This window comes from Zingiber officinale, chromosome 2A, assembly GCF_018446385.1.
Source record: "Zingiber officinale cultivar Zhangliang chromosome 2A, Zo_v1.1, whole genome shotgun sequence".
Taxonomy (NCBI): domain Eukaryota; kingdom Viridiplantae; phylum Streptophyta; class Magnoliopsida; order Zingiberales; family Zingiberaceae; genus Zingiber; species Zingiber officinale.
The window spans coordinates 118,089,314-118,102,414 of NC_055988.1; the positions used below are offsets into that span (position 1 = coordinate 118,089,314).

Below are 13,101 nucleotides of genomic sequence, written 5' to 3' on the forward strand. Positions count from 1 at the left end.
GAGCTCTGTTCTCACGCCCAACGACCTTTCAGGTCGGTAGTCCCAGACTCTCGCCTCAGTGCGAGTTATAAGTGAACTCTGCTCTCACGACCAACGACCTTCCAGGTCGGCTCCCATGCGAGAATTAAAAGTGAGCTCTGTTCTCACGCCCAACGACCTTTCAGGTCGATAGTCCTAGACTCTCGCCTAAGTGCGAGTTATAAGTGAGCCCTGTTCTCACGCCCAACGACCTTTCAGGTCGGCTCCCATGTGAGAATTAAAAGTGAGCTCTGTTCTCACGCCCAACGACCTTTCAGGTCGGTAGTCCCAGACTCTCGCCTCAGTGCGAGTTATAAGTGAGCTCTGCTCTCACGACCAACGACCTTCCAGGTCGGCTCCCATGCGAGAATTAAAAGTGAGCTCTGTTCTCACGCCCAACGACCTTTCAGGTCGGTAGTCCCAGACTCTTGCATCAGTGCGAGTTATAAGTGAGCTCTGCTCTCACGACCAACGACCTTCCAGGTCGGCTCCCATGCGAGAATTAAAAGTGAGCTCTGTTCTCACGCCCAACGACCTTTCAGGTCGGTAGTCCCAGACTCTCGCCTCAGTGCGAGTTATAAGTGAACTCTGCTCTCACGCCCAACGACCTACCAGGTCGGCTCCCATGCGAGAATTAAAAGTGAGCTCTGTTCTCACGCCCAACGACCTTTCAGGTCGGTCGTCCCAGACTCTCACCTCAGTGCGAGTTATAAGTGAGCTTTGTTCTCACGCCCAACGACCTTCCAGGTCGGCTCCCATGCGAGAATTAAAAGTGAGCTCTGTTCTCACGCCCAACGACCTTTCAGGTCGGTAGTCCCAGATTTCTGACGGCCAGGGCTCAGATTATTCTCTTCTCCCCTTGCTCCGCGGGTATTCGGGAGTTGAGGGACCGAGACGGATCCTCAGTCGGTTGGCATCACTTTATGATCAGGTATGATAAAGATTCTGTCCCTTTATATTGCTACAGGTTTTGCTTCTATGGGCTTCAAGGCTTATCCTCCCCCGTTCGGGGTTGGGCTATTACCACCGGTCTCGGACCAGAGTATTACGCTCGGTCTTTGATCAGAGTATCACTAACGATCTCTTGGTCAGGCGGTCAGACCAATGCCCATTCGGTCTTCCAGAGACCAAGTCCTGGTCAGACCTTCAGATCAATTCCTGGTCAAGCCTCCAAACTGCTTCTTTGTCAGGCCTTCAGATTGTTTCTGGGTCAGACCTTCATATCAAGGCTGGGTCAGACCTCCAGATTGCTTCTTTGTCAGGCCTTCAGATTGTTTCTGGGTTAGATCTTCAGATCAAGGTTGGGTCAGACCTCCAGGTTGCTTCTTTGTCAGGCCTGCGGATTGCTTCTGGGTCACAAGTCTCCAGATCGAGTACTGGTTAGGCCTCCAGAGCACCTCCCGGTCAGGGTCCCAGACTCTCGCCCCAGTGCAAGTTATAAGTGAGCTCTGCTCTCACGCCCAGCGACCTCTCGGTCAGCACTCATCACTCACTCGCCGCTCTGTCCGTCACTTATCCCACCCACCGCTCACTTGCCGCTCCGCCCGGCACTCGTCACACTCGCTCGATGCTATGCTCGACACTCATCGTTCGTGTTGCGCTCACCGCTATGGTTCAGTCGACACTCGCTCAGTCGGCACTCGCTCGGCCGACACTCACTAGCTCGGCACTAGCTCGATCAGCACTCGCTCGGTTGGCGCTCGCTCAGTCGACCCTCACTCGATCAACACGTTCCCAGTCGCACTTACGGCTTTTACTCGTCCTGGTCATGATTTATTGGGACGACATTTTCTTGGTCGTGCATTCAACATCGCTCGTCCATCACTCAGTTTTCCACGGCATTCGGTCGATCGCTTACTTGCGCTTCTTAAGCATTCGCTCGGTCGCCTACTCGGCTTTCCCGCCCTTGTGTAGCTCGGCATCGCCACGCCACAGTTACTCATTCTACGTCACATGACAGACTCACGATGACTCCCCGTTCGGTAGCGGTTATGTGTTTCATTCAGAGGGGTCTAGTCAGTTGGACTTGCGCCTCCTTCGACTAAACTTGAGGGGGAGACTTGTGATATGAATATATGGCAAATGGTAATTATGTGGAGATAGGAGGGCATTTTTGTCTTTGGGCAGGCTAGGGCTTTAAAGAGACACTGTAGCACGCATGGAAGGGGGGGGGGGCTGGGTGGAGGGGTTTTTTCCGCCGCCACAGGGGCTTCCCCACGGGGCTCCTTCTCTCTCACTCTCCTCGGCGGCGCCGACCTCCGGCCACCTCCTTCTTCCTCCTCCACACAACGCCAACAACGTCTCTTAGCTCTCCCTCCCTTCACGTCCGTGGGACAGCAGCCGCCAGGGGGCTTCGTTCGTGCGCCGCCACCAAGCCGCCGACTCCTCCTTCCTCCTCATGTTTCTCGCCGGAGACAACGCCATCGTCAGCCGGCCACCACCTCCATCGTCCCTCTTTCCCTTCTTGCCTGCAAGCGCCTCTGGACCTCGTCCCCTTCATCTCCTCCTTGTAGAGCCGCCGCCGGACCGGATATCGCTCTTCTCCTCTTCCTCACGCTCCACTCTTCGCAAGCAGCACCACCGCACTTCTCCTCTTCTTCCTCCTCGCGACGTCGCCGCCGTCCAACCTTGCAGCGCCGCTCCCTACTGCTCCTCCTCTTCGTCTCTTCACACAGCCGAATCACCACCTCTTCCCCTGCTGCTGGCTGAGGTATAGTGAAGGCAGGAAGCCTTCTGCGTCCTTCGAGGACACCATGGAGTGACAATCGCCACCGGCAATCCCCCTCCAGCTGCTCATGGAGGTTTCTTCTTCTCCCTTCTCCCGATAGCCACACCAACACCTTCACTCCCTATCGCAGACAACCACAGCGGGTGGCCTGTTCGCCGGCAGTCCTCTCCCCCTCTCTATGCCGACAACATCAGCGCTAGCTCTCTCCTTCTCTTGCCCACGAGGTGCTGCTGCCCCAGCGCTGTCGCTGTTGCCGACCAGCCTCCGGTCGCCCACGACTCGATCTGGCGCAAAAGGCAGTGTCATCGCACGGCATGGTACTGGCTATGTCGCTGTTGGCCGACCCGCTATCTCAACGGATCTCATAGCGTAATTACCGTTACCGGCAGCTGCGCCAGATTTGATCATCTAGGGCCCTTGTCTTTAGGTCTGACGTCGATCCCGCTCTCGATCCGAGCCCTCCGAGCCCTCGCTGTCATTATGTTCCGACTCGATGCGTGTGATGTTTGTATGCTTTGGTCATCGTGCCGACTTAGTGTCCCGGCCTACATGCCGATCTCGTGTGCCGGCCTGCGTGCCGATCTCGTGTGCCGGCCTGCGTATCGATCTATTGTTCCGCTCTGTGCACTGATCTCATGTCTCGGCCTGCGTGCCGATCTCGGGTCCCGGCCTGCATGCCGGTGTCGTATCCCGGTCTACGTACCGGTGCTTTATCCCGGTCTGCGTATCGGTGCTTTTTCCCGGCCTGCGTGCTGTTATTATCTCCCGACCTGCAGCTCATCTTTCGGCTCTGCACCTCGTTCGGCTCTTCACCGTCAGATCCAACCTGATCAGAATCGGCTACTCTTCCAGGTTCCGACCACTCGAGCAGCGTCCCATCCGAGGGCGACCCCCTGGGCCAGGGTACGTTCCTCGTTCATATTTAATATGCATTTTCATTATTTCATGGCTTAGTCTTGTACTCATATATTCGTTGGATCTGCCTCGAGTATTGGGGTACCGGGGGCCGGGTCAACCCGGTCGCTGGCTGCAGGTAGCGTTGACCAGAGGACTTCTGAAGACTTGGTCAATACGGGAGCCATCTCAGCACACCCCCCTCCGGGACTTCGCGACTTCGTCAACATTCTCACCACCTCACCCGACGGTCCATCTGACTCAGCTTCCGGACGGGATCACTATCCATTGTTTATTTTGACTTCTTCAAATATATTAAAATTTTATTAAAAAATTGACTAAATCTTATGTAATGTTATTCATATATTCTGCATGCTGGTTAAAAAGAGAAGAGAGAGAAAAATAGTGAAGAAAAGAAAAATGATAGAAAAGTCAGATTGTTAAGAGGGTAAAATAGGAATTGCACTTAAAAAGGTGTGCTCTTTGGTAAATAGTAAAGTACCGTACGCCTTTTAGTAAATTTAAAAATTTAAGTGCGCTGTTTGATAAATTACCGAAAATTTATTATTCTCTCCCCAATAAAAAAAATCTCCATATATTTTTTTATATATTTTACATTATAAATCACATATTTTTTTATTTATTATCTTTTTCATTTAATATTTCTGTATAATTTTCTTTTGATATTTAATTAATCATGATTTTTAATTTAATTTATTTATAATTTATAATTTATAATTTATAATTAATAAATTAACTAATTTATGATTTTTAATTTAATTATTTTTATATTTTTTATTAAATATTTTATTAATTATAGTTGTTTGTATATTTTTTAACTTATCTCAAATATATTTATTTTGAAAAAACTATTTTAATTATTATTAACTATTTATGAAATAAAATATTATAATTAAATATTTCATTAAATAATTTATTTTTTAATTATTCAATCATGGACATTAATTATTAGTTCCATCATAAAAAAAAATAGATTTGAAAACTCAAACTATTAAAAACCCCAAACCAATCATAAAAGTTTTTTTTTTTTTTAAGGTTTTTTAAATTTACAAACTATCAAACTTGTGTTGGAGATGCTGTGAGTCTTGCAGGCCGGCGGATATGGGATGTCCAAGCAGTGTGCCGATATGCAGTCACACTCTCCTTTAAGTATTTCAAACAGAGACAGATCAGTTGACTAAAGACTTCCAGCGCTCTATCACCAGCTTCGAAAGGTGATAAATGTTATAACTTAGCTTTCAGCAACTCTGAACAAAGAACACAACAGTAAATTGCAGGTGCAGCTAAACTTCCATGGCGCGGATGCAACTCTTTCTTCTACCGTTCTTGGAAATACTACTACTAGCAGGGACATCCTTTCTACTTGGCCAATCCTCTCCAAGTATGTTCAAGAAAGAAATCTTAGTCCAGAATAGAATTAAATTAAATTAAATTATAAAACCGTAGGATTTTTGTCCATTTTTTTTTATATCTGTTTATTTATTTATCTGGGAATCTATGGAAAGTTTACCATAAAGCAATACTTTAATACCCTTCGTTTCAAAAACCAATCTTTCAGGCTCATTAGAATTGAAGACACTTGGTATCATGGCATAGAATTATTAGGCATCGTTAACACGATTTTTTTTTTTTTTTTTTCCTAGTGAGATAAGTGTACTTCACCTCTTTGGAAACCAGATAGATTGTCCTGTTTACTAGGAGAAATTGCAGCACAATTTGATATCCATTTATATATAGCGTAAGTCTTACGTTTATGATGACCGAAGGATTTGATTCATTTATTTATCTATCTTTTTCTGCAGGAGATATATTGATGGGGAATAGCTCACTTATCGATGGCCAGACATTGATCTCGACGGGAAGCGTGTTCCAGCTCGGCTTCTTCAGTCCAGTTAACAATTCTGCGACTGCATACATAGGAATTTGGTACTATAATATCCCACCAAGAGAAAGCAAAGTAGTAGTATGGGTCGCCAATAGGAACAAGTCTGTGGACACATCCATGGCATCGTTGAACCTGACTTCCGACGGAAATCTCATCTTATTTGAGGAAGGAACAAAGGTTTGGTCGACGGGAACATCCGCAGAACTCAATTCCGCACGCTTGCAGCTTTTAGACTCAGGAAACCTCGCGCTGACTGCCGACAACTCTAACAGAATTCTGTGGCAGAGCTTCGATCATGAGTGTGACACTTTTCTCCCTGGAATGAAGCTGGGATTCGACCTCCGGACCAACACTTCGTGGCAGTTCCTGTCATGGATGAGTGCCACGGACCCATCTCCGGGCACGTACGTGGGCAAATTTGAGAAATATAATGTTCCGGATTTTTTCACGCAGAGTGTGAATGGATCCGTCAAAATCTTCCGCACTGGGCCATGGAACGGGCTATGGTTCGCCGGCCTTCCAATGCTGGGGAACAGCATATTGGAGAGGAACATAAATTTCACATACGTGTCCAACCAGAATGAGACCTACTACATACATGAATATGAGACTCGATCGCCACAGCTAACGCGGACAGTAGTTGACGCCGACGGAACCTACAAGACTTGGAGTTTTGTTGGGGGAGGGTGGAGACTTTTCTTGTCATTTCCAACTGACGACTGCGATCACTACAACTATTGTGGCCGCAACAGCGTTTGCACCAAGGGCTACTACTCAAGTTCCTGTCGTTGTTTGGAAGGGTTTGAGAAAAAAAGCGTTGTCGAATGCGCGAGGAAGGAGCCCCTGCGTTGCTCGTCGAACCGGTTTTGGAAGGAACCAAGCGTGAAGGTGCCCGACACCGAGAATGCAACCTCAAGAGGCACAATTAGTCTGGATGCGTGCAAGAAATTGTGCTTGGATGCTTGCTCCTGCGTCGCGTATGCAGTGATCAATGGGCCTTATGGCTGCATAACTTGGCGCGGTGAGCTGTTGGATCTCAGAAGTTTTACCGACGGAGGAGACGATTTATACATTCGGCTTCCAGGTAGGTAGTCGAGTTATGCATGCATGAAATTGTATGATCAGAGTAACATTATATTTAATCATCTATTTTCCTTCATTTTTCTTTTCCTGCAGAATCATCAACCTCAAATTGGAAGAAGCTCGAGTGGGCGATAGTTATTTCAACGTTGCTGGGAATTATTTTGCTGTGCAGTGTAGGTGTACTCGTTAGGAGGAGGAGGAGAAACAGAGCATTGCATTTTCCAAATGTTGAGAAAGGTCTTATATAACAATACTGCTAGTTTTTCAAAGTTATTTCGGATTTAAAAAGGATTGAGTCAATTGTTTTTTAGATTAATCACTCAATTCTCAACTTTCTAAAAAAATTTGAAAGATATTTTTACTAATTCGTAGTGCGATCCTTGTCCCAGGTTCTATCAGCGCATTCAATGTACTTCCTTCATATGATTTGCATACTATAAAAGTTGCAACAAATGATTTTTCTGAAGAAAACAAGCTTGGGGAAGGGGGATTTGGTGTTGTTTACAAGGTAAGAAGGCTTTCAGTTTCAGAAAAATAAATCCAATCTTTTAAACCCGTAAAATTGAAGAAAATGTTACATTTTGTCAGGGTCAATTTCATGATGGACAGAAGATTGCTGTCAAAAAATTATCAAGATACTCTTCACAAGGCCCAAATGAGTTCCAGAATGAACTCTCCGTAATAGCTAAATTACAACATAGAAACCTAGTTCGTCTTCTAGGCTTTTGTGTTGAAGGAGATGAGAGACTTATGATATTTGAATACATGGAAAATAGAAGTCTTGATGCCTTTATTTATGGTCAGCATATTTTCTCTAGTTTTTATTACCTTCACAAATGATTAAAAACTAATCACAACACATTTATCTGATCTTATAAATCTGTATCTCCAGATAAAGCTAAAAGTTCATTACTAAATTGGCAAAGACGTTTCAGTATTATAATTGGGATCGCTCGAGGACTTCTATACTTACATCAAGACTCTAGATTGAGAGTCATTCATCGTGATCTTAAGCCCAGCAATATTCTCCTTGACAAGGATATGAACCCAAAGATTTCAGATTTTGGCATTGCAAGGATATTTGAAGGAGATAATGCTCTTGAGGATGCAACAACGCGTCCGGTCGGAACATTGTAAGTCTTTTAATTAAATTCAGTTTACTTGATTTGATTAAATATACAAGGGAAGAAGGCTGGGAGAATAAGTAACAAAGAAATATTAAGTTATACCAATTTTCTTATATGTTTTTTTAATCAAGTAACTTTATCATAGAAGCTAACATTTAGAAGCTAACATTCAAGCTCTCAAATGTAGTGGTTACATGGCACCTGAGTACTTATCACGTGGAATTTTTTCATTCAAATCAGATGTGTTTAGCTTCGGTGTGATAGTATTGGAAATCATAAGTGGAAAGAAGAATAGAGTATTCAGTCAAACTGATTCAAGCTTAAATCTTGTAGGATATGTAAGTATTAGTTTCAATATAAATAGTCTTTCATCCCTACATGGTACTATCTAAAATGTCAAAATATTTTCCCTACAATATTGCAGGTGTATAAACTTTGGAAGGAAGAAAGATCTTTAGAGATTGTTGATGATATATTAAATCAATCATATCCAAAAGAAGAAGTTCTACGTTGTATTCAAATGAGTCTTTTATGTGTACAAGATAATAATAAAGACAGACCAACAATGACAGAAGTGGTGACGATGTTAACAAGTGAGGACCAACTCTTTACTCCGATTATACAACCTGCTATATCATCAACTAGCAGCGAAGGAGGTTTCACTACCAACGAAATGAGCTTCACACTTGTAGGTCGATGAAATATGCATTTAATTCTTATGTGATCAATATTTAGCATCATTAGAGTTCCTAGATCACTATGTAAGGCCTATAAAGCCTGAAATGACTTCGTTAGTTACTACACTTACATGTGCTAAAAGAGTTAAATTTGTATTTGTTTGACTGAAGACTATTTCTCTTACAGCTTAGGATTTCTAGTACATCATGCTTAAGCTAAAGATATCCTACTTAAATGAAAAATATCCATTTGCTAAGTACTCAAGTGCCATGTATCCATTGCAATTAAGGTTGATTTTATTGCATTTTATCAATTTCAGTGTTAATAAAATTTAATCACTCCTTGGAGAGTGAATCTAGAAAGCTTAACCAAATTAACGACCATGTTATTTGTTGCATGGTTACGAGCTGTAAGCAGGCAATGATATCTAAATGTCATTGTCATGTAGATTTAGTTATCAAATGTTTCTTCTTTATGGCACAAGCTTATGAAGCTCAATGATTAATTAGGTTGAGATGCCAGTGGTTGGATCCTTAATTTATTTAATTACTCCTCTTCGTGGCTTAGTTAATTGATGTGATGTGGTGTTATCTGATTCATCATTTTTTTTTTGTTAATTGATGTGGTGTGACGATGGTGTCTATTCTCTCTCCTTTGAATGAGACAAGTCATACACCTATGGCATATTGGGGCATGATACTCATTTAGTAAGTTCAACGTTATTCTCTATATATGTTTGTGAGTTATGCTTTACCTTCTACCGCAAGCTCTCCTTAGTCTTTCGTTGCAACTAATTCATTGTTTATTACTGTCTTACGGTCAAACCGATGGTTCAATTTTTTCAAAACAAAGGTGCCATGGTGCCCTGTTGATTTGGACCACCCTATTAGCCTATTGCATGATGAATAGATTTGATCCAACGTCAGTGGATGAGGACCACCAAAAGAAGGGGACAAGAATTCAATCGGCTTTGTCAGTAAGAAGCAAATTTGGTATGTTATAAGCCACATCTGATTCAGTTGAACATGTGCCAATGAATGCTAATTAGGCTTCAATAAATTTGAGTCATTCTTCAATCAAATATTTCGATTGAATGGTTTGACGAGTCAATTCAATTCAATTTAATGGATATCGGTCTCAACATCAATTGGTGAGTGGCCACTCTCTACACAGATGATACACAGAGTGATGAATCTCTTCTTATAGTTGTAAATAACCAAACAGTTCTATAAGTAAATGCTCATATTTCATCGACTTGCAATTGTCAGACTCATTTCTTTAGCAGTGAAGCCTCCTTCACTGCTGCTTGTTGTAATGGTAGGTTGTTTAGGAGGATTTAGAAGTTGTTCTTCGCTTGCCAACATTATCACCACTTTTGTCATTGTAGACCTCTCTTCGTTGTCATATTGTACCCACAAAAGGTCCATTCTGATACAATGTAGAATTTTCACAATTGGATATGAGGGATCTATTCTGTCATCAAGGATCTCTAAGGTTTTGTCTTCCTTTCAAAGTTTATAAGCATATTGAAGTTATACTTCCAACATCCTAAAGGGTTTAAACTTGTAGCTATGTGATCGAACACTTTATCCCTCTTACCATTCAAAATTACAAGTACTATCATGCCGAAACTGAATACATCAGATTTATATGAAAAAATTCCATTCGAGTGCCATAATACACTATATTAGTGAAATTAAACATTAGTCAGAACTTCAAAGCATATAAAATAATAACTTTTTACCAAACCACGTAGGTAAGTTTTTAAAATTACTAAATCACGTAGGATAGTTTTAAAATTATCAAATCACGTACACATTTCTCGTTTTATGCCTATTAGTCGACTGATTTTTTTTAGCAGTCAAATTTATTTTCTTCTATGCCGAAACGTCAAAATTTTCAACAAATCAGTCAACTGATTTTTTAAATGAGTTGACTAATTTGTTTTTTTTTCAAAGTCGATTTTAAGCAAAATTAGTTGATGGACCAAATGACCTTGGATTGACATGAAACTAGTTCCTATATGTTCAGCTACCTCTTCTGATTATATTCATGCCCTTAAACATCAATTTGACTCAATATATTGAGAGCAATGATTTTTTAAACACGAATATATTTAAAAAATTTAATTCATGTTCAAAAAATCATTGCTCTCAATATATTAGTTCGAATTAGTATTTGAGGGCATGAATATAATCAGCAGAAGTAGACGAACACATAAGAATTAGTTTCATGTTAATCCGAGAGCATTTAGTCTATCAGCCGATTTTGCCTAAAACTAGCCAATTGACCAGATAACCTCAGATTGACATGAAACTAGCTCCTATATGTTCGTCTATCTCTCCTGATTATATCAAACATTAATTTGATTCAATATATTATGAGCAGTAATTTTTTAAACACATATGTATTTGAAAAAGTTTTAAATATCAAAATTTTGAGCAAATCAGTTGACTGATTTTTTTTTATCAAAGTCAATTTTAGGTAAAATTGATTGATGTACCAAACGATCTCAAATTGACATAAAACTACTTCCTATGTATTCGACTATCTCTCCTAATTATATCTATACCCTCAAATGTCAATTTGACTTAATATATTAAGAGCAGTGATTTTTTGAACACGAATGTGTTCAAAAAATTTAATCTGTGTTTAAAAAATCACTACTCTCAATATATTGGGTCAAATTGATATTTGAAGGTATGAATATAATCAAGAGAACTATCTGCACATATAGGATCTAGTTTCATGTCAATCCGAGATCGTTTAGTTCATAAGTTGATTTTGCCCAAAACTAGCTAATGGACCAAATGACATCAGAATGACATGAAACTAGCTTTTATATGTTTGTCTACCTCTCCTGATTATATTCATGCCCTCAAATATCAATTTGACCCAATATATTGAGAGCAATAATTTTTTAATATAAAAATATTTAAAAAATTTAATTCGTGTTCAAAAAATCATTGATCTTAATATATTTGTTCAAATTGATGCTTGAGGGCATGAATATATTCATAAGATCTAGTTTCATATAAATCCGAAATCATTTAGTCAATCAACCAATTTTGCCCAAAACTAGCTAATAGACCAAATGACCTCGGATAGACTGGAAACTAGATCCTATGTATTCAGCTAGTTCTCTTGATTATAATAATAACTTTAAATATCAATTTGACTTAATATATTGAGAGTAATGATTTTTTAAGCACGAATTAAAATTTTCAAATATTTTTATGTTTAAAAAATTATTGCTCTCACTATATTTGGTCAAATTGATGTTTGATAGTATGAATATAATCAGAAGAGGTTGACGAACATATAGGAACTAGTTTTATGTCAATTTGATATCATTTTATCTATTAATCAATTTTGGGAAAAATCAACTGATGGACCAAACGACTTCGGATTAACATGAAACTAGATCCTATATATTCGTCTAGTTTTCTTGATTATATCCATCCCTTCAAATATCAATTTGAGCTAATATATTGAGAGCAATGATTTTTAAATATAAATTAAAATTTTCAAATATTTTCGTATTCAAAAAATTATTGCTCTCAATATATTAGGTCAAATCAATGTTTGAGGGCATAGATATAATCAAAGGAGGTAGACGAATACATAGGAATTAGTTTTATGTCAATCCAATGTCATTTGATCCATCAATCAGTGTTGGACAAAATCAACTAATGGACCATATGATCTTGGATTGACATAAAACTAGTTCCTATGTATTCGTCTATCTTTCTTGATTTCATCTATGCCCTCAAACGTTAATTTGACCCAATATATTGAGAACAATGATTTTTTAACATGAATTAAAATTTTTAAAGACATTCATATTCAAAAAATTACTGTTCTTAATATATTAAGTCAAATTGATATTTGAGGGTATGTATATAATTAGGAGAGGTAACCGAACACATAGAAACTAGTTTTATATCAATTCGAGATCGTTTGATCGATCAACCGATTTTACCTAAAATCGACTTTTATAAAAAAACAAATTACCCGTTTGATTTAAAAAGTCAGTCGACTAATTTGTTAAAAATTTTGACGTTTCAGCAAGAGCAAAATTGATTTGCTAACAAGGTCATTCCCCTAAGCTTTTCACTTCAACAAAAGAAGAAATTCTTCTCTGATATTAAATATTATATGGAATGAATCTTTTCTTTATAAGAAATGCACGATGCAATTTATCGAAATGCCTTCTTGAAGAGGAAGTTAAAGAAATTCTGTTTCATTGTCATTCATCATCCTACAGTGGATATTTGTGGATTATCAAAATGGCCACAAACATTGTACAGGCTAGATTTTTCTATCCACGTTTATTCAATGATACAAAGGAGTATGTTCAAACTTGTGATCAGTGTCAAAAGACTGGAAGCATCACTAAGCGAAATGAGATGCCCCAAAATGGAATTCTTGAAGTCGAATTATTTGATATTTGGGGAATAAATTTTATGGGTCCATTTCCTTCGTCATGCGGAAATAACTACATCCTTGTTGTTGTGGACTATGTGTCTAAGTGGGTGAAAGCTATTGCCTCCCCTACCTATGATGCTAAAATAGTTATCAATTATTTAGAAAGGTAATTTTTCCTCGATTTGGAGTCCCAAGAGCTGTCATAAGTGATGCAGGGTCCCATTTTATTGAGAAGTAGT

The 13,101-nt window shown here is 40.1% G+C and overlaps 1 protein-coding gene across 1 annotated transcript; it reads left to right on the forward strand.

The window, feature by feature from the left end:
- The first annotated feature begins 2,416 nt into the window (after positions 1–2,416).
- LOC122043930 (G-type lectin S-receptor-like serine/threonine-protein kinase At4g27290) lies at positions 2,417–8,673 on the forward strand. The gene is made up of 8 exons (XM_042604490.1): positions 2,417–2,728; positions 2,877–3,063; positions 5,464–6,630; positions 6,723–6,866; positions 7,019–7,137; positions 7,218–7,428; positions 7,522–8,094; positions 8,181–8,673. The coding sequence occupies exons 1-7, from the start codon at positions 2,417–2,419 to the stop codon at positions 7,764–7,766; spliced, it is 2,385 nt and encodes a 794-aa protein (XP_042460424.1). The 3' UTR covers positions 7,767–8,094; positions 8,181–8,673.
- Positions 8,674–13,101: the final 4,428 nt, after the last annotated feature.